Raw genomic sequence first — 22,092 nt, 5'->3', positions numbered from 1 at the left:
CTGCTTACCTAAAATATATTTGACTATTAGATAAACCACCAATAGTACTAATTCTTTCCAAGCGTCTTGTGGATAGGGAGGGGTTAATAGTAGCTTTTCTTGTTGTCCTTCATAGCTCAGATTAAAGTTCAAGGTGAAAGACAAAGAAAGTCTTTATATAGGCACAAGTATTGATTGTCTTTCAAATCTCTGCACGATTTATTAGCAAAAACTTCCCTAACTCTCTTTTTATCTGAAGATGTTATAAGCTTTTTCATTATCTGATTCTAATATCATCTTGAACAATATTAAGTTTTCACGATGGGAAATGATGTCCATAAACTTCAGCATATTTTAATAATTTTAATGATTCAATGTGGATATCTAATGCCAAGTAGTGCATTATTGTGGAATGGAAAGAAAATGAGGCATTGTTTTGAAATGTTTGTTAAATGTGGAGTCCTTTTTTGCACTAGCAGGCCAACGTTTAAGCTTTGATTATTTAAAAATAGTTATTGATGTCCTTTCCCCTCAACATGACATGTTATTCTGTTACATTAAATCCCAGTAAATACACTGAGGTGTATTGCTGGAACATAACACATTAAAAAGTTTATGGGGTGTAAATACTTTTGCCTTAACACTATAAATCAGGCAATTGAAATGCATGTATTAAGCAGCATAATCACAGTCTTTTTCAACAAGCAAACTCTTTGGGAGTCATTTATAAAGTCTTTGGTTCTGTTATATTTTTGGGGACACTTGTGTCTCATTGCCGGAAGCGTTGTTTGGCATCGTTCAGTTGCAATAAAATCAAAGTAATGCTGCCAAACTGGGAGTCATCCGTTTCTTTATCAGGTTATTAGAATTGTTTTAGTAACAATCACACAATTATTTGAGATTAATTATCTAAGGTCAGTGAAAATAAAAAAGGATTGCCATTTAGCCTCTAACACTGGTCTCCTTAGATATTCATTTACAAGCAGAGAAAGTGATCCTTGTATTAGCCTCATGTGTGTCCATTGGACCTTCTACTTGCAGGGGACAGTAATTTAACCTCTCCACCCCCCCGAGAGGTGTGTTTTTCTGGCTCTGGTTTCAAGTGTTGTTTAACCCTTTGTGTAGATAAGCTCTCAGGGTCAAATGTGATTTCCATGGAGACCTAGAGGGAGCATAAGGGCAGGAGTCCTTAAGCTCTGGCAGCAATCAAGCTCAGTTAATATTTCCTCTCATTTTATTGCACGTGGGCAAATTTGTTGACCCGCAGCCAAATATGTACGGTCATTGCGTTCCACACATCCATTTTTTACAGCCGTTATTAAAATAAAGCCCTTCACCTGACTCTCTTTTTAAGTCCCGTGCAAATTTTGAGATTGAATATTAGCAGGAAAAGTCATTAGTCCGGAGAGCTCAGGGTTACTGAGGCCCATTTTGTAGTTAGAGATTAGCTGGTATATGAGACAGATGGATGTAGATCCCAGTGAAGCACGAGTGTAAGCTCCTACATGTGCCTTGCAGATTTAGAGTAGCATTCCACCACAATAGAGATAATGGTGGTGTTACAGATAATCAGATGGAGTTTAGATGGGTACATGCTTCCACTTTCACAGCAAAACAACCAGCCACTGATGCAATATTCGGAGAACTACTAAAAAAGTTGACATTGCTGTTGTAAAGAATAAAATTGTTATTTTCACATTTGAAATCAAATAAAAACATTTACAGTCAGCATGGTTGTTTGACCCTTCTCGGAGAGCTACTCTGTAGACCAGAAAAAGGCATTGAAGATCCACTAGAGTCCTACTTTTCAAGTCTAACCTCATCCAACTAAAAGTTGTACTTTGTACTGCTGTGATGTCTTTATTTACTGTAGCACAAGACATTTAGCTGTTATCTGTGTCGCTATTTGTTTAGTTTACTTCAGGATCAACTCTTTAAGCCTGGAGTTGATGTCGGCTTTGTGGTCTCCTTGCGATTTACGGCTTTCTTGCCAGTCTCGCTCACTTATTTCATAATTCTTTCACCACTCTCTGCATGATTGGTGTTTGTGTCCCACAGATCATCCATCATTAGCAGGTTTGACTGAGAGGCACAAATTTGTGTAACTTTGATTTATTTCTGGCACCCTATTGCTAATGGCTCCTAGTTTATGATCCCATGCAGAAATTCGTTTGGACAGATGGTGCTTCATTGGTGAAGCAGAAGTTTTTCAGTCATTCTCTAACACCTACTCTCTGTTCTCCCTGTACTTCCAAAGGTATTTAGAATCACAAAAAATTGCTTCATAGTTTGTGGCGTTACAATCACAAACTTTACTGCATTTATTGGAATTTTAAGTGACAGAAGTGACTTTAAAAACAACCGTTCTGTAAAGAGCTCAATGGTTTTCTAGAGAGTATTAGTTTGAATCCTTTCTTTATAGATGCTGTCATTCCAATCTGACTGAGTTTGAGCTTTTTTGCAGTGAAAGATGGTGATTTCATGCATGATGAAATCACCATAGGAAAAATGGATGGGAAAAGGGCCTGTGGAGAGCATGGGTGCTTTCAGTCCGAAATCATATATAGACATTTAGGACGTTGGTAGTTGTCTAGCTCCCAAACACAGCATGCTACTTTAAAAACACTCTCATTTTTGTCTCCAGCTCCTACCTTCTCTTCAACAAGACATCTGACTGGTGCATATTCTAACACTGGATTTGATACTAATAGCTGTCATTTGATAGGAATCCACTGGTAGGGGAAGAATGGTGTGCTCTATAGCAATGGCAAACAAGGAGGGGTGGAAAGAGTGTAGGTGTTTCAAAGTGCCTTAGTTTGACTCCAGTCAGACTGTTAGTGACAAGTGCGCCTGTGTGTGTGGGCACATTTGTTCTGTGTGAGACAGAAACAGGGGAAGATGAAGAATGACAGAGAAGGGAGGGAAATGGAGATTGATCTAGCGGAAGATGGCAGACACAAGGAAGACGGAAAAGACTGAACTAGAGAAAGAAGGAGACTGAAAAAAGAGGCGGGAATGAGGGGAACGAAAGTAATGGCAGTGTCTGTTTGTGCGAGCGCAGTAACAAAGCTATAAAGTGGGCTCATCTCAGGACTTCTCATATAACTGCCATCTGTCTGGTTGTAAATCTGTAGGAGGAAAAGGGGAGCGGTGGGGGAATGTTGGGTACGAGCAGTAGAAAAGAATGTCAACCCAACCATCACGTCCTCTATTGCCTCAATGACGTAGCATCTTGCCATTTGGACATCTCGAAGAATGCCAAAATGTGCATAAAAGAAAGAGACGTTCATTGTCCTCCAAACTGTACTGAAGGGTAAACTCAAAACATGTGTAACATCATTTTAGTGAGGGGTCTTTTTGACTTCAGTGACTTCTTGTATGGGTTTTTTTTATATTTTCCATTAGATGCATTAAATTTCTTGTGGGCAAGATTGTTTTTTACATGAAAATGGATCTTTTCAAGGTCGGAGACAAGGAGAATGGCAAGACATCCATATTAAGTTACACAGAGCATTACATTAATCTGTCAAGATTGCAATAAAATAGGATTAGACCAAGTGAAAGTGAATATTTTAATCAGACATGTATCTGTGTCCACTGTCTATAAACTGACCTGGGATTTTATAGATGAGTGAGACATGAAGGGAGGGAGTGGTGCCTGGTGAGGATTACAATATGATTTGCATTTCATTACACCCACCCAACCACTCTGTCTGTCTTCCTTGCCCTCTCAGGTCTGACACCACCTACCACGCCCCCACACAAAGCCAGTCAAGAGAATCCTTTCAAAGCATCTCTGAAAACCAAGTTGTCCTCATGTTGCTCCTCTGCCTTGACGTGCAAAAGAGCCAGGCTGAGTGAGTTGGGCGCCGGCGCTTTGGCCCCGGCCCCAGGTGCCTCAGCCAGGGGCCCTGCCAGGAAGGGTCCCGAACAGACTGAGCTCTATGCGCAGCTAAGCAAAGCATCCACCGCCCTCCCTTACGCCATCGCTCGACGTGCACTGGGGGGCGGCCTTGAGGGGCACTGCAGCACTGGCAACAACAAGCGGGCCACTGGGCAGGATGGCCACAGCGACCATGACTATTGCCAGGCACTGGCTGCTTGTAAGATGGATGGGGGCATATCCGCTGTTTCCATGGCTACATCTTTGGAAATGACATTCACCCCAGGTGCCACCTCCACTGGCAAGGTGGAGAACAGGCATGTCGAATGTATGGACTTAGTCATGTCAACATCGTTTCTATCATCTTCTTGTTCTACATCATCATCCTCTCTTAGTCATTTGACTAAAGAGCAGAAATGTGTCCCCGTGGATGGAGATGCTTGCCGTGTCAGGGGCTTAGGGGAGCGTACCCTTCCACAAACCACTCAGATACCCACACAGGGGGGCACTGCTGTTAGGGACCAACTGCAACTTTCTGCCACCAGCCGGAAGCCCCTGTGCGACCAGGAAATCAGAGCAGAACTCAACAAGCACTTTGGCCCTCCCCTGCAAGCCCTTTATACTCAGGGTGAGCAGGAGAGAGACGATAGCAGTAAACCAAACAAGCCTACAACACCCCTGTCCCCTGAGGGGGGAGAGATACACTTTTACTCCCAGAGACTGTCTGGATCCAGCTACCTGCACCCAGGGTTTCTGTCCTTTCATAATGAGCTGGAGCTGGATGATGGCCGTGAGAGTCGCTTCATCTTTCCATGGGAGGGCACCCCTCTGGACCTACTCTTTGACTGCTCTCCCCATTCTCCCTCCTGTTCCCCACCATCCACTTGCTCCCCTTCACGAGGCTCCATCTCTCCACCGTCCTCCCTTCTCCTGTCACCTAGTCGACCGTTCTGCTGGACCAGCAGCGGGTCCCGTTCCCGTTCACGGTCCCACTCTGGCTCCCGCAGCTCCTCATCACGATACCGCAGGCGCTCTCTGTCCAGCTCACCAGACAGACGTCCCTCCTCTTGGTAAGTTGTTTTTCAGTTTCCATCTTCTTAAAAGTAGAAATATTTGAAAATCACTCAACCACTTTTCTTCATTCCTTGTTGAAGGAAAAGTAGTCATTTTAAACATTGTCTGCATCCAGGATTCTGACCATCGAATAGCTCCGCAGGTCAACCAACTGGGTTGGAGTAAAAATTCAAATGTACAAAGCATAATTGCCAACATCCAAGATATTTTGATTGTTAATCTGATATCTGAATTTAAATATTTATTGATTCTGACATTGTTCAATGCAAAATGATTTTACTGGTAAATTGTTTTTGGTAATGGTGTGGCATATTTAAGCAAACCAAAGGTGTCACATTGTCTTAAAATTTTTAATACAAATTTTAAAAAGCCTTGAATACACCCATATTTCCAAACTTTTTAAAAATTATTTTCATGTAAGTCTTAAATTTGAGCACTTATAAATTTGTTTCTTTTTCCCCGTGGTTTTGAGTTCTGGCAGAGGCGTAATTATTTCTGTTATGTTACTCCTTAATACTATGCTTTGGCAAAACAATAAAGCCCTTCATCCAGGGTTGTAAAGAGCTCTGTCTGATGGACTTCAAGGCAGGACTGGTCACAGAAAGTCTTCTTGTAACACTGGCTTTTTTGTTTTGTAGAGACTTAAGTAGATTCAGTTTTTGTTTTTCATTTCCGTATAAATGGACTGTAGTGGTGTTGTGCTTTTTGTAGTCCAAAGGACTCCAAATCACTTTACACTATGGTCAGTCATTCACCCATTCACACTGTTATAGTGGTGAGTGTCTGGCTCATTCATATTGCAGAGTAAAATTAATTACAATATAACATGCTCCAACAAAGTACCATGGAGTGCGGTTCTGTGACTTGAGGCTAATAAAAAATAACATCCCATTCAATTCTAATATCAATATCGGATCAGATTGGTCATAATTTCACTGTAAAGTCTCTTACTCTTGTCTGGGGGCATTTTCTGGTGTGAGGCTACTGATGACGCAAGCTTTGTGTTGGCTTAAGCTATTTGTTTTTTAACAAATTCTTCAGCTCCTCAGCCAAGATAGAAAACTGAGATTTTACCATCAGCTTGTGATTTACTTTCATGACATAGCACCTCGGTGTTGTTGAGAAAGCTACTAAAAAACCAACTAACTAGTAGGCTCTTCTTGGATCTGATTTTAAAATATCAGTTAAAAAAATCTCACTAAACAGAGTCACAAATGAACAAAAATGAATGAAATGAGAACATGAAAGGTGCTCTGGACTTATCAAGAGAATGAGTTTTCATCTTTATGCGGGGTGTTTTTTTTTATTCTCTCTCGTACACTCCCTCTTTACACACTATCTCCCCCTGCTCCTATTTTTCATGAATTTATTTATTTATATATATTTTTTTTCTTTCCATCTGATGCCAGGTCTATTGTTTTAAGAGGCAGCTGTTGTTTTTATTGCGTGGCAAAAACCTTCCTCTTTTACATCCCCGGAGATAAAAGCCAAATCCAGTCTGTGAGAATATGGTCTCAACACCCTCTCTCAAAAGAGATCCCCATCATCATATCCCTCTGTGAGAACTACGTTACCCATGTTTCTCTTTGATCAGTGCCGAGGGAGGGTTTTCTTTTTTTTTGGTAGCAAACAGAGGCAGAAACTTGCAACTGAGAATAATATGAATAAATTGAGTTTGTCAGCAGTGCTTCATTGAGTGACTCACAGTGGTGGACTCTGCTGCAGTGACTCACTTTGTTTGCATGATTACTGAAAGGTCAGTTTACTCCGCAGAGCCAATAGAATCACTTTATCTTGTTCAGACCCTTGCTCTTCATCCTACACCAACTTGCTTGTAAATTATACTGTAATAGCCTCGAGGCATCCGATCAAAATCTGACACAGACAGGGTTGGAGTTGAGAAAAAAAAAGTCATTTGACAGCAGGAAAACAGTGCTCTTGGATTAGTGTTCATTGTTATACCTTGCCCTCTAGATTTATTAACAATCCAAGCTACAAAGCCATGATAATCTTTTTTTTGGTGCAGTTCTTACAACAGTGAGATCCAGTCAGCACACAGCTTGTCTGTCTCAGCTCCCGTTACTTTAAGTCTTTTAATTATTATTCTTCTTATTGTAAATATGGGCAATTTTATATGGGTAGCTTATTTTCTTGATGCAACTTACTGACCTTAAAAGATCAATACACATCCTACTCGAATGCCATGTGTTCGTTCTGCTGTGTAACCTTGCACCTAACACCTGATGTAATGCAGAAAACAATGAAGGTTTAAAATAGTAAGATGCTCACTTTCTCAGTTGACCTGGTGTTGGAGCAGAGAAGACTGTCCTCAAACCCCTGGAAGGAGCAAAATATCGCCAAAAACGGCCACAAAACAAAATCTGTCCTTAATATTGTTAACAATGCAGCATTCTATTATGGATGAAATATGTAGCAATGTTTTTAAAATGAATCCCAATGCATCCAGGTTATTTTTCTGTTAAACTATTGAAAATGTATTAATTAAGCACATGATTATAGGAATATTTTAAAAATATTTAGGAATATGAAAGATGTTTGGTCTAATTACAGAACTTGGAATTCAAAAAAATCTGAACGGACAAAACAATTTGGGGTAATAAATTATATAAAAATATTAAAACAAAAAAATGGATTTAGTAAGGTTTTACAAGCTTTGGTAAAGCATTAAATAACTTTTAATTATTTAATGAACTTTTGATTTTGACTTTAATAAAAAAATTTAAATGCTTCTTTTATATTGTTTGATTGTAAATAGAAATGGTGCCACTAGTTGTGCCATTTCGTAATATGTTTATCCTCCCACCCCGCCCACTAAATGAAAGTACTCAAATTAAAGATGAAATAAGATAAACCTACTGCAATAAAGGATGAGGATTTATCTGAAAGCTCCTTGAAAACAGGAGAGCCGGCAAAAGAATTGGGTGCTGTAGCTTGTTTTAACATACCTTCAGTCTGAAGAAGCACACCTTTGCTTCCCAAACGTCTCCCTTTCTATTATTTACGTGTTCCTCCTTCAGGAACACTTCAATAATTGAGCACCAGGAGCTCAAGGAGAGAAAGGCTTACAAGCTCCACAGTCAGGCCACCAGGGTCTAAACTATTGACCACATCTTCATACAACATAGATACAGGCACACATCTAAGCCAGCTCAGCTGTGGAAAAAAAAAAAAGAAATCGGCAATAAATGATGAACATTTATTGAGTTACATGAAGACTAGGTGGTGTTTAAAAGGAGTTGAACGCAAATGTAAGAGTTTGGCATGATTAAATCAACCCAGGTGTCAAAGCTTTAAAGTAGTGAGCAGCTTTATTTTATTTGAAAGTAATGTGTTTTAGTGGAAAGAAATGTCATCCTTACCGCTTTCCTCTGGCTTTACCTTCAGGTCTCATCATAGCTCAGATCTGAACGCTGTCCGCTCCAGACTCCATAAGAGCCCTCACCCTCAGTCCCGGTCTCCGCTCAGCCACAGGCCAAGGTAATTCTTTCAGTATGAATTATTCAGTCCTCTTGTTTAATATGCTTTGTTAACTTAAGCTTAGTTGTGTGATTCAGGTAAAGAAAAATGTTTAATGCGTGCAAATTTCCAGAGAAAATTCCTAGGATTTGTGACATTATGGACAAAATTCAGCCAGTGACATCTATCTCTTCTGTTCACTTTAAATGCACGCACAACACAATCTGTGCTATAAAACATGGTGATGTTTTATAGCATCATGTTATAAAACATAACAAGATGTCATGTTAGGAAGGGAGAACTTCATTCTCCCTTCATTAGGGAGAAGAAAGTTGACCAAAGTTGATTTTAAAAAAGCATGGAGCTAAATATACAGCAATCCTGGAAGAAAAATCATTAGATTCTGCAAGGGAAGGTTCACCTTCCAGCAGGACAACGACCTTAAATATACAACCAAAATGACCATAAAATGGTTATTTAGGTGTTATAATTGTCCAGCCAAAGTTCAGATCTGTATCTGATTAGGAATTGTGTTAAACTTGAAAATTTATGTTCACAGATTCTTCTCCGTCCAATCTGATTGACCTTACGCTTTTGGGAAAGCGTAAAGTCCAAAAAGCTTGTGTAAAGCTGGCTTCTTGTGCCAAGAAGTGCAAAGCTGGCAGAGAAAAAGCCCCAAAGGTCTAACTGCAGTAAAAGATTGTTTTACAAACTATTGACTCATGAGGAATGAATACTAATGTTCTTGTGCCTTAAGATTTCCAAATCATACTTGTGCACATGCATGCGACACTCATTAGAAGACCCTCGCAGCTTTTTGCTGCCACGTCTTCGACTAAGTGCATTTGGAGATTTCAGAGAAGCGCTGCAGAAGGTTAGGATTTCATATGCAGAGAACTACTGGCAAAGACTGACCCCATCTCAGCGCTCTGAACCGATTTGGCATCCGCGTCCCTAATGACACCCGACAAGTCCAAGAGCCACTCATCAGTGGAAAACTTAGTGGACACGTCTTGTACTAGTCTGGGGCGGTTGGGAGAAAGCAGTGCTTTCCCTCTTGATGAAGCCCTAACTAAGCAGAAAGTAATGACATGTGAAGTTGTGCTGACAGCTGCAGCTGCCTGGGTCCCCGACTGTGCCGCTCGCCTGGCGCTCCCGCGGGCCCATCCTGTGGAGGCTTAGGCTTCTCAGCGATGGTGAAAAGACATCTTAATAATACGTCCATCTCCTTCACTTTGCGACAAACTTCTCTAGCGTCGGCAGATGTGTCCTTGTCAGATACTGGCAATTGTTCCTCATAAGCGTGGATAGGAAGGCCGCTGTTTACGCGTAGGGGGACAGCGGGAGGACCGAGACGGATGTCACACCTCGCTTCTTTCTCCCGCACAGGTACGACAGCTACGAGGAGTACCAGCACGAGAGGCTTAAGAGGGAGGAGTACCGACTGGATTATGAGAAGCGGGAGTTTGAAAGGGCCGAGCAGAGGGAGAAGCAAAGGCAAAAAGCCATAGTGAGTCAACTGACAAATCTAAAGTCACATATCCTGTTTTTTTTTTTTTTCAGCTTGACTTGACTTCATCTTCCTGCAACATTGATAAAAGAGCACATGTAATCAGTGTTGTGGCACAGCCCATAGAAACCTCCCACAGACACACATTACTGAGGATGAGACAGCCTCCAGCTCTGTGCTATGTGCCAGAGCATCTCTCTGCAGAAAAGAATACATACAAACTGAGTTTCTGAATGATTCAGGCGACAGGCCCTTCCTCTTTATCTCCGGGTTGCGTATTTTTAACATCTCTGCCGTCTGGAAACACTGTCGACTCCTATTAATCACACCACGGGGTACAACGTGAAAATAGCAGTAAGAAAAGGAGGGGATATTAAAAAAAAAAAAAAAGAGAGAGAATGTCCACAGATTTCGTAAGTTTTTCTCGCTTTTTCTGTATCTATTTCACAATTCATCACGATTCAGTAAACATCACATTTTTCCCTTATCTACCCCCCTCTCCTTGTCTCAGTGGGAAATTATTCAGCTTTCCAGTAGGCTGACACAGCTACCGCCCGTTGATAAAACACACATTAAAATGATACAGTAACCCGAGTTTGTGCTTAGGGTGCTCTGAGTTTCTTTCTATTTTTTTTTCAGAGTTCAAAATGCAAACATTCACAAAACCGTTGAGCTGAAGCTGTCAAATACACTTTGGGAGGCCACAAGGAAAAAAAAAAGAAACTTTCCAAATGTCTGTCCCGCTTGTTTTGCTTATATATGCACACACACAACACAAGCAGCTTTCAGGGTGCCATCACAAAAAGGCTACCTATTTATCAGCTGTCAGCATCAAACCCCCTAATTCAGCAAATACTCGTTTTTATTTTGAAACTAAGCATAAGACAGAGTGGAGAAAGAAGGACAGTAATCTCTGTGGCTCATTTTTATCTTTCTCAGCCGAAAGCCACCAACACAAAAGTCAACTTTGGGTTTAATATAATGATTTACATTTGTTTTGGACACATTGGACTCCCCTCAGTAATGGCAAGTGAATGAATACATAAATAATACAACTGACTATAGCCTCAGGAGAAAAATGATTAGAGGATGCAATTAAAACTAATTAAAGGCACTAACTGCTGCCTGTTACAGTTTGTTCTTAAATTTCTCAAGATTGTTTTTTTCTATTTAGTAAATGCCTCAAAACTTGAATCTTCCCTTTCATGCAGTCAGCAGTTACATCTCATGCATCGGAATATCCTTTAGAAGTGCATTTAGATCTGCAATTAAATTAAAAATATATATTGTTTTTATCATATATCAATTACACACGGTGACATATTTCAAGCATATGTTTCTGAACATTTTGATGTAATGGCATAATGGTACTAACATTCCAAAATATAAATATTAATTAGGTAAAATATGAAATGATTTTTGATAATTTCATAAAGAGACTACTTTATTTAATTAAGAATCAGTGAACGCTGCTATGATGTAACATTTTCCTTTTAGAAATGTTTTACGTAGTTTTCTAATCCTCAAAGACAAACAAATTTTTTGCTTATCGTGTAGCAGCTTGACTGGGTGAGTGTGTGAATGAGTGAAAAAATTTCTTTGTGGTTCTCTGGACTAGTTAAGCGCTATGCAAGTGTGCTACCATTTTACTCTGACCCTTAATCATCAAATTATTTAGAATGGCAGTCAGATTTCAAAGAGAAAACCAAGAAATTTGCCCCACAAATTGCTACTTTTAATGTTATTTGGATGCAAATATTTTTTTAATAATAAAAGCCTTCCAGTATGAAAAATAGCATTTCTTTGTGTTGCAACTAAAGCTGCCTTTTCTGATGTATGACTCAGTCACCCTGTGGCTTTATTTTTAGACTAACCAAAAGAGGAACCAAGCCCAAAACTTAAGTCGCGGCATCATTTGATAAAAATCATTCTGCCTCAGGTTGATGAGTTGCGGAGAGAAAAGAGGAATTGCGGTGTCAAGGTAGATTGAAGGCGCTTCCAAACTGCTACGCCCATCAGATAAGGAAGCAAACAGTCAGATGGAGAGGGGGAACGAAAACAGGGGGCCATAGTCAGCGGCGGTATCCACAGGAGTGATCAAGGCCAATTCATTTAAGCCTAGTGAAGAAAAAAAAGGGGAAATGGAAAAAAAAAATAACAGTTCTCCTCCCTCCAGCACCACCACCATCTTCTAATCTCTTCGTGCCGGCTCTGTCTTTCTGTTTTAACGAGCAGGAGGAGAGACGGGTGGTGTACGTGGGGCGACTGAGGTCCGACTGCAGCCGATCAGAGCTGAAGCGCCGCTTTGAAGTCTTTGGGGAAATTGAAGAATGTGCAGTGAACCTGAGGGACGATGGGTAAGGCTCCAGGATTTTTCCCCTTCTCATCGGTTTGCATCTTAGCAGTAGTCTGGCATCAGTAGGGGGACATTTATTTTAGACTTTGCAACAAAACATAATCACTCAGTTGGATTGCTAAACTTCACTGCTTGGGACAAAGACAGAGCTTTGCGATAACAAACTTTCTCCTGACTCATCTTTGTACCAAAACAACACCTTTATTGATTCTCTTTTGCATATAAATAGCACGATCATGATCTAAGACAAGGTCTTCTGCTGGGTCATTACTGACCTACGGCAACATGACGTCGCCTTTCTCTATTTTTTGACCAGGGACAATTTCGGCTTCATCATGTTCCGCTACACCTGTGACGCCTTTGCCGCCCTTGAGAACGGACACACCCTACGCAGGTCGAACGAGCCTCAGTTCGAGTTGTGTTTTGACGGACAAAAGCAGCTCTGCAAATCACGATACACAGACTTGGGTGAGTGCTGCGTTTTGGGGGTTACCCCGCACAACTATTCAGCATGTCGGTGTAATTAGAAGGCTGTCAGTAAAATAACAAGAGGGTAAGGGGTAAATAGAATTGCTTGAGGTTTCCAGATGCAAGCATACCCCTCCATGTTCAGCTCTGAACATCTCCATAAGGCTTTCAACGCTGAAAATTGCAGAGTGAGGGCAAAGGTCAGCCTGGGAACATGTCGAGAGTGGAGCTCCATTTCCTCCCAGCTTGTAGCTGCTGTATCTTAAGGAAAATGAGACGTACTCCATCACTCACTCAGACACAGGATGCATGCTTCTGCTTTCTCTACGTTAGTGGGTTAAAGACGGCACCTAAAAGCATCAGCGGCTTCATGCACTGATAGACGCGCGAACATAGGAATCCCTTTAGGAGTTTCGAGGAAGTAAATTAAGTGGAAAGTATTAAAGAAAGAGTAGAAAAGAGCTGAGGTAAGAAGGAGGGAGGTGAGAGGAGGTCTCAGCAGTTTTCAAGTCCATCTGTTGTCGACCGTTGGAGGTAAGAGCCTCTATACGAGACGTAGAGGCTGTTCTTTTACACAACCACCCCAGCTACGTCTGCCTACGCACACACCCTACCGCCTTTATAGGCTGTGTGGGACTCATGGAAGAATGCAGTATAGCACTATTCATCCAACTCCCCAGGGTGAACATACACAAACATTCAAACATAGATTTAGCTGGAATAGATATGGCAGAAGGTTGACTGATGCATTTGATGATGTATTTGATAAATAATGCAAGCAATCAGTGAAATCGAGGCTTCCCCCCTCTTGCATGTTGCCCTACTTTTGACACGTGAAAAAAGTTGAGTTGCTTCTATCTCCTCCGATAATGCTGCAGTGACTAACCATTGATACTGTTGAAGCCAGATATATAAATACACTGCAAAGAAGGAGCCGTAGCCTTTGATCTCACGATAAATCATAGGAAACTTTCTGTTTAAGTTAGGATTATTAAAATTATTTCTGTTTGCTAAATGATAAAATAATAGGAAGACATTTTATACCTTTTTTGCCATTCAGAAATTTTATTTATTTCCTGAATATTTCGCAGAATTATATTTTAATCTTTGCCACTTGTTCGCTGATTTTTGGCTTAAACTTTGGCTGCTTTGAGCTTGCACGTTTTCAGGTTTACCTTCAAACGTTCTATGAGACTGAGTTTAGACCTTCCTGATAATACCTCTAAAATTATAAAATGGACTAGTAGGCTTAATGCCTCTGCCTGGTTAGACTGAAGCTTTAAGATTATTTGAGATTTTGGTTGTAGAGGTTGTCTCCTACCTAAACAGTATGATGACTGACACATTGCCATCCTGCTTATAGCATCAAAATTGAGTGAATGGTAGAATTTGACACTGTTGGGTTTCTTGAACCCAACATAGGATATGTAAACTTCTAACTTTGAAGAAAGTAACAACAAATTTTGTCTTTCATTATTCTGGCATTTAGCAAATAGAAATAATTTCTGTATCTAAACAACTGGTTTAGATCTTATGTGAAACATGACCTGCTATTTCAGGTGTTTGCACAGCAATAACAGCCCATGTCTTCTATTTGGCGATGAAATCTAAGATAAGTATTGACATTTTAGCAGCAACACAAGAGGACAGAATTCTAAATTACCTTGCTTCAAGAGAGTCAATGGGTCACTGAAGAGAAAGAGTTTTTCTAAATAAATGTTGCAATTCCCAAACATTTCCAGCCATTACCCTTTTTAAAGAGAACATGACAAACAGAAACGGCTGCTTATCCCAGAGCCTTGAGGACAGGCTTTATGCTGAAATTGACTAATCAGTCTACTGAAATGGAAAGCCCTTCATTCAACTGTCTTATTGTCAAGAGCAGACTATTTCCGTCTGTCCATATTGATAGCACATGTTAAAAAGACTGAGAGGACCATTTTCTAATACTGATGTATCCAAACTTCTTCCAAGTCTTTTTTTTTTTTGTCTTTGCGACAGTGTCCATTAGTTTTTAGTAGAGCACTTGGGTATTTTTCATCCCTCAAGGTGTGTGGTGAGACACGAATCAGCCCTCGGCCAATGCATTAGATCAAGTCTGGCGTCTCGTAGCTGCCACGGTCGTTCCCATTTCTCAAAGCTCGCCGAGTGTGCTGCTGGGCCCTGTAGGGGCCTCATTTGTGAAGCTGTCTGTTGGGTCAGATAAGATACTCTTTATATATTATCAGGTCGATCAAGATAAACAGGACATACAGAAGACCAGCAGAGGGAGGGATGCAGTTTAATACTGTCGCTTCTGCCAAAGTTCCAGACTTTGCACTTGATATTCAACATGTGTTCTATCATTCCACATATGTATGAGTGGGTAAAAAGGCTTGCATTTTGCTACCTAAGCTTTTCTTAACTGACCTTTCTTAATTTCTTGGTACTTTTTTCAAGTTTTTATGAAGTATTGCATCTTTTTAACCATTTGGGAAGTCATAATCTTTCACATTTTGTAAGTTGTCTACTTTAAATGTGGATCACAACAACAATCAGGGGAAACATGGTCTAATATCAATTAGATTAGACCATTTTTATGATTATTTCTCATCACAATTGTTCAGAATATGTCAAAACAGAAAGCCAACCACATCACAGATATTTGTTTTTTTTCCCTTTAACCAAGTATTTGGTTTCATTTCATACCCACAAGGCTGTAAAAGCCTTGTGGGTATGAAATGGAAATAGGAAAGGAATAAAAGTAGTAGTCAAACCTGAGCTGTGCATGTTCAAAAATTTTGAAAAGTGGACAAGTAGGACAAAAATGAAGGTCCAGGTTAAGGAATGACTTACAGCAGATAAACAGTTTTCTAAAGCTGTATTGTGTAAAATATAAATCCACCGAAGACCAGATGCACAACCAGAAGGATTTATCATCCTTAAGTTGATAGTTTTTCTACTCTGTGCCAGGTTTTTCAGCTAAGAGATGTTTGTTTTAAGGGCTACTTAGGTTAAACCTAACACTAACTCAACCCCAACTCCCTTCAGGAAATCTTTCTGCATATCAAAGTAAAGCCTTAAAACTTAACCGCAGGTCATTTCTAGTGAGGTGTATAGCATTATTTTTTTGTAATGGTAAAAATCCATACTCATACTGATTGAGCAAACTTTAGAGGGTATTGGTAACAGATTTCAATCACTGAAACTATAACTAAGAGTTACTGATTGACTACTTTTTTTTTACCCTTTTACTGCAGTTGGTCTGAGCCTTTAGGCTAGACAGAGTATATAGTAGGTTGACCATTAACCTGTAAATTAGTAAGGCTTTTATCTTGCTCTTTATGATTTTGTGGAAGTTTTGCACCGTTGCATTTCGCTTAATACCAAAGACAGGGGACAAACAAGATGCTAGCTTAGCACTGTTAGAATATCAGATTAAGATACAAAACCAAAGGTGACTTCTAAGTTTAGCTGTTCTGCTTAACATTAACCACAACCTTTCTGCCCACCCCGCCTCCTTTCCAGACTCCCATTCGGACGACTTTGATCCGACTTCCACGAAGAGCAAGTATGACTCCATGGATTTTGATAGCTTGCTGAAAGAGGCCCAGTGCAGCCTGAGAAGGTAACCAGCTCAGTGGCGCCAGATGTCTGTGTCACAAAGAGGAACTTCTTATACCTCAACGTTGTTTCTCGCTTCTTGGACGACGAAACCACCAGAAGTTTTATGCTCTGTCAAAGAGCACCTGAGAATAAGTCTATAGACCTATATCAATATAAATGAATATATTAAAAATAAAAGTTTACATGAACATAGCTGCTGAAGAGCTGGGAAGAAACATTTCATCCTGGGAATACCAGTGAACTCTCACAGTTGGATGCACTCTACAGCTGTAAAATCAGTTGAAAGAAGGAAAAAAAAAACTTTTTGATTTCCTTTTCTCCGAGCACTACAATACTCACAATTCTTTTTTTCTAATGAAGTAAAAACATCCAGATTTCTTTTACTGTTGATTTTCTTTCCCTTTTACTCTTTTAAATCTGGTATTCTGGATCTGGTGTTACATTACAAAACAGAAACGTGTTGAAAGTGAATCTTGGAAAGATAAAATTCAGAGGGTAACATTGTTGTCTACATTTTAAAGGCGAAATGTAGCCGTGTATTTACAAATGCTATAAAAAAAGGACTATTTTTATTTTATGTACATATCAGAGTTCTTTATTTGTTACAGCTATGCACTGTAAAACGCAGCCTTTTTTAAAAAAGAAGAGAAAATTTCTTAATTCAGAATGTTGATCTGTAGTAATTACAATACTGTAAAACATATTGTACACCTACATGATGTTTAGAAGACATGACATGATTGTAAAAAAAGAAAATACAGAAAAAAGTTAGACATGTCCGATTGCTCATTTTGTAAGAGCATGTGAAGAAATGTTCTTTTTTTAAATTTTTTTTGTTTCAGTGGGGAAAAAACTGCGAACCATGTATAGTTTTATGTGTTTATAAAGTTTGTCAATCAGTGTTTTTGCCTAAAACAACCAGTTTAAAATGCATTTTTGAGGTGTTTTTTCATGATTGTTCCCTATTTTTAATCACCACTCATCAGGACGTGATCTATTTGCTTTTTGCTGTTTTTAAAGACTCTGTGATTACCATCGATAGGAGAGAAAACAATAAATCAGCACAGATATATTTATGTATTTATTTTAATATTTGAATCAAAGTATATTTATGGACTCCATTTTACAATGGCGTACCTCATTAATAATTTTTTTTTCCTATTTATGTCTCATGTCTATTGATTTGTGTTATTTAACTTGCAATCACTGGACAGGGTGTACAATACGTAACGCTTTGGTGGGGATGCTATTACCTTACTATGCCTTCCGAAACAATCAAGCTGATCAGTCCGGCAGTCAGGCCCCTCATTCTTCTCTAGCATAGATTTTAAATTTTTTTTTTTTTTGTTTGCTTATTTTCAATAGGTTATAGATAACATGAAGCAATAAAATGATTTTGCAGGAATTTTGTTGCGAAAACTTAAAAATTGCCATCATCACTCCGCTCATGCTTGATTATGTGAATGCCAAACAAAAGTTTACAATTTTTCTTTTCCTGGATTTTATAAAGATCTTGTATTTGATGTAAACCACATATACCACTGATATTATTCACACTAATAAAAAGATGATAAACGATAGTGGCGATTATGATAAAAAATGAAAGAAAAAACATATATAAAAAAGCAATAAATTATTTTTCAGAGTTGTATTTTAGCTCCTGATGTTGTGCGATTTTAAGGACTATGACCCATTACCCAGTCGCTGGTGTAGTTAGGACTCTTCCACTAACCCCAACCCACCCCCCTCCTATTCAAGATGTAGCTCAGTCTCTGTGATTGTGACACACGCATTACCTTGTGACAGCTGTGCAAACGTGACCGACTCTAACTCTACCCTGTGTGTGTAAAAATGTGCCCAGTCGAAGCTGATTGTTGTGTGTTGCATGGCTATTTCAGGACAGCGGCTGGTTTAAAGCCTAACAGTCTTTAAATACGTTCCTGTCAGCTGTCTGAACTGGCAGATTTTTTTTTTTTTATATGTCGTTCTAAAAGCCAAAAGAAACTCTTTAACATGCTGCTACGCCATTAACTCAGCCCTCCCCTCCCCAAGTCCTGATATCACAGCACCGTCAACGTGACATGAAAGGTAACCTTGCGGTTTCTGGTTCAATTAATATCCTGTTTTTAGCGCAAGCCAAGTAATGAGAGAACCAACTATAAAAGCTTAGCTGATCACAGGCTATGGAGTCTGACTGCAGAGACAAGAAATGGCTATTTTCTTTATGCAAGTAGTCCAAGATTGGTTGAAGTATATATATATATATATATATATATATATATATATATATATATATATATATATATATATATATATATATATATATACAGCCCTTTACCTTTTTTATGATAATGTTTAACTTTTTTTTATTTTTTGCTGATTGTATAGCGTTTGGGTAATGGTGTCGTGTCCCATTTCATAGATGTGGCTTTAATCATTGTAATAAAAAAAAGTAAAAAATGCTTTGTAAATTGCTTAGAGTAGCAATATATTATAACACCTCCAGGTTCAAATTTCCACTTTGGCGGGCTTTTTAATAATAGGAGCCGTTGAGTTTGTTGCCACTGCTTAAACATTTGTTTTGTAATCATGTTTCTTTTGAAAGGACGATAATGTTCATTGGTAAGTGTGTGTGTGTGAGGTGTGATTGGGGGGTGTGTGCGTGTGTGTGTGTGTGTGCGTTTGTGCGTGTTTTCTGGGGAAGGGTTAGGGGTTGTTGCTACCTGTTTGTGTCCTATTCACGTTGCCTTCTGCCAAGTCCTTACCAATGCCTTTGTGGTTCTACCTATTGTACGACTTTCTTGTGACTTTCATTTTTTATGTGCAATTCTCATCAGCCTCACCATGCCAATAAAGGGAAAATGTGTTTGAAAAACTGTCTATCCATAAGTGTGTGGGCTATCATTATTCTATGTCAGGATGTTTTTGTTTCAGTTGATTTGATGAGAGATGTTTCCATCCAGGTTTGTGCTTATTTTGTTTTTGAAGTCGGTGGGTAGGTTCTGAACTGACGCTGGTATGTGAATTTAAACTCTTGATACATATAATTCCCTATCCCATTCTCTGTTAGTTTTACATCTAATCTTGCACATAATTCACATAATGTTGTATAATCTAATAAGTAAGAATTGAGATTAAACCTGAATTCCAAAGTAAAAAAAACTACCTCTAGCAGAAGTTTAAAAGAAAGGTGTTACGCCAGCATTGGTTTGATGAGAAATATTCAGTAATGTTGGTTATATCTAATGATTTTAAATCCAAGAGATCATTTATTGGACCCAGGGATTTAAACACTATTAAATAAATTACTGCAAATGTGAATTTACAATAAATCTATTTTCTCTTCATCCTGGGCTCCAGTGGCTCAGAGAGTTAAATGAAGGCTGGCTGACGGTGAATAATGGCACAATCTCATTTTTAAAAAACACTGAGTTTCTGTGCTGCAAGAAGGAACCTACGTTTTACTTCTTTGAAATTCACCAATCATTCATTGCTTCAAGTAAGAACCCTACAGTCAAAGTGTGTGACTTGACTCCACATCATGACTATGCAAGTTAATTAAAAAACTTGGGAGGGATAATTTCATTACCGCAGTGAAGAGAGCTATAGAAACTTGATGGTGTGCTTGATATTCATTGGGGTTTCATTGTGACCTAAACAGCCCTTTCTCACACACACACAAGCACACGCCTACATTTTCCAGCCTGGAAGCTGGGTTTGCATCTGGAGCTTCCATGGTGTCCTTTTTCTACAGGTGCAAATCGAAATATGGGAAGAGTGTGCATTAAACTTTAAGGTTGGGGGTATGATTGTGTTTTTTATTAAGGCCGCTGTTTAGCCCCAGAGAAGAGAGCGGCTGGCTTTCATTTCGGCTCGGCTGCTGCATTACAGCAGGAGGTCTCCCTCTGTTTGCCCTTTCCACAGAATGAAACTGTCTGGAAATCTCTATGCTCCCTGTCGGTCTTTTTTTTCCCCTTTTTCCATCATGATAGGGTAGCTTCCTTTATCTGTTGTGTGTCTTTGTTGTTATTAACCAGTAGATAAGCGGTTATCCCTTTTCCAGCTGGAAGTGAGCAGTAGTTTTGGAGATGATAAGAGTTGATGGGGCTGGGCTCTCTGTGGGACAAACACTGAGATGTTACTTCTGAGTTTTGCATCTCAATTTTATTCAGTTCATAGCTGCAGCTGCCCTGGTGGCTTCTGTGGAAAAACAGAAATTGGAACCAATAATGCTGTGTGTAAATGTCCTGGGGTTTGATGGCTAAGCAGTTTGTAGTTACTTTAAGTTTTTTTTTTTTTTGAGGCTAACCTCATATAAAAAAAAAACTTAAAGTTTAGAGGCTAACCTCTACTGTTTATTCTTTTCTGTTTTGCTAGCATTTTTGCCAGACAAAAACCTAATTATTGCCTGTTGGCAATAATCTACAATGTATTTAACTCAAACGTTTTAACTCAGTTCTTGGAATTACCCAACCATGTTCCAGTTTCAAGTTAAATCCTTTAGGAATTGCTTGTTTTTGAGCAAGATAACTATTAGCATTGTATGTGGATGACAATGTGACATTTGAGTTTGTGGCACATGTCAGTATCTTCCACTGACTTTGACTTGACATGATTAAAATGATAATAATTCAGTTTCACAATGGAAAATCTGTGAAAAGATCACAAGTTCATGGCTAGAACAGCAGGTTTGAAAAACTGGCTGGGTATCCATCCTCTTAATAAAAGCAATAGATGTCTAGGTTTGCTAGATCCCTTTGGAAATGGTTACAGTTATTTCTTTCCAATAAATCTGTAGTGACTTTATGTGAGTTATCAAATGTAGCCTACTCACTGAGAATCATTTATAGTTTTAAAGATGAAAATCCCAGCTTTTGCATCTTGGATTGGAGTATATTCCCCATTATCAGCTGCTAAAAGAGAACTTGAGCCACAATGCTATAGTGGGAGGAGCCACTGTTCGGTGTCTGATGACATTACAGCGGCTTTGTCACTGTAGAAACATGGCCCTTACCAAGCTCCGCCCACAACCGACCCACGTGACCGCAAGTCTCACAAACAAAGCCTCGCGGTAGTTGTTTCTACGTAAACATGACTCCATTAGTGCATTTCTACCGGATTTTCACAATATATCAGCTACTAAAATGGACAGAGGAACTAACAAGTTCATGTCATCACCTGGGAGGAGGTTACTGGTTTCTCAGTCACAAGCTGGTTGCAAACCTGAGGACAGCAGGTGTCAGTCAGTTATGGTAGATCTGAAATTTGGTTTGATGACGTCAATATGAGAAGCTACAGACTGACAGGAGGAACCAAAGAGCTCTGTAAAGGTAAAGGCAAATCTTCTTAAGTTGGGATATAATTAATTTAATTTCACATAATTATTGCGGTAGAAGCCATTTGTTTGTTAAAATTTTATGAAATATATTTGTTCTATTTGGTGTTTGTTGTGAATGACATAAACTCACAAACGAACGAGGTAATTAGTCCAACGTTTAGAAACTACAGCGGCTGTAATGCGCCACAGCAAAGGTAAACAAAGGTAAAATAACCCGAACAGGTGATCAACTCAAAACCACTAAGCACACCTGTTACCGTGGTAACCGCCTGCGTCCCGCAAGACGAGCAAAGATTACGTTAAAAGCATAACATTCAGTCCGTTACGGTATTAAGTTTCCAGGCTTGATATTTATTTCTCGATTATTAATCAGCGCTTACCTGAACACAGCCATGGTTGAT

At 39.3% G+C, this 22,092-nt stretch overlaps 1 protein-coding gene across 9 annotated transcripts in view; it reads left to right on the top strand.

Moving 5' to 3' along the window:
- ppargc1a (PPARG coactivator 1 alpha) overlaps positions 1 to 17,953 on the top strand; it is a 322,470-nt gene extending 304,517 nt beyond the window's left edge. For all 9 annotated transcript variants that reach the window (XM_023346209.1, XM_023346208.1, XM_023346207.1 and 6 more), the window contains 6 exons: positions 3,714 to 4,932; positions 8,342 to 8,434; positions 9,803 to 9,923; positions 12,159 to 12,280; positions 12,596 to 12,747; positions 16,255 to 17,953. In XM_023346209.1, the coding sequence (XP_023201977.1) occupies positions 3,714 to 4,932; positions 8,342 to 8,434; positions 9,803 to 9,923; positions 12,159 to 12,280; positions 12,596 to 12,747; positions 16,255 to 16,358 (1,811 nt within the window). In that variant the 3' untranslated portion in view covers positions 16,359 to 17,953. The remainder of the gene's footprint in view (positions 1 to 3,713; positions 4,933 to 8,341; positions 8,435 to 9,802; positions 9,924 to 12,158; positions 12,281 to 12,595; positions 12,748 to 16,254) is intronic.
- The last annotated feature ends 4,139 nt before the right edge of the window (positions 17,954 to 22,092 follow it).

Source organism: Xiphophorus maculatus, chromosome 14, assembly GCF_002775205.1.
Source record: "Xiphophorus maculatus strain JP 163 A chromosome 14, X_maculatus-5.0-male, whole genome shotgun sequence".
Classification (NCBI taxonomy): Eukaryota; Metazoa; Chordata; class Actinopteri; order Cyprinodontiformes; family Poeciliidae; genus Xiphophorus; species Xiphophorus maculatus.
This window is presented reverse-complemented; position numbering and strand designations above follow the sequence as displayed.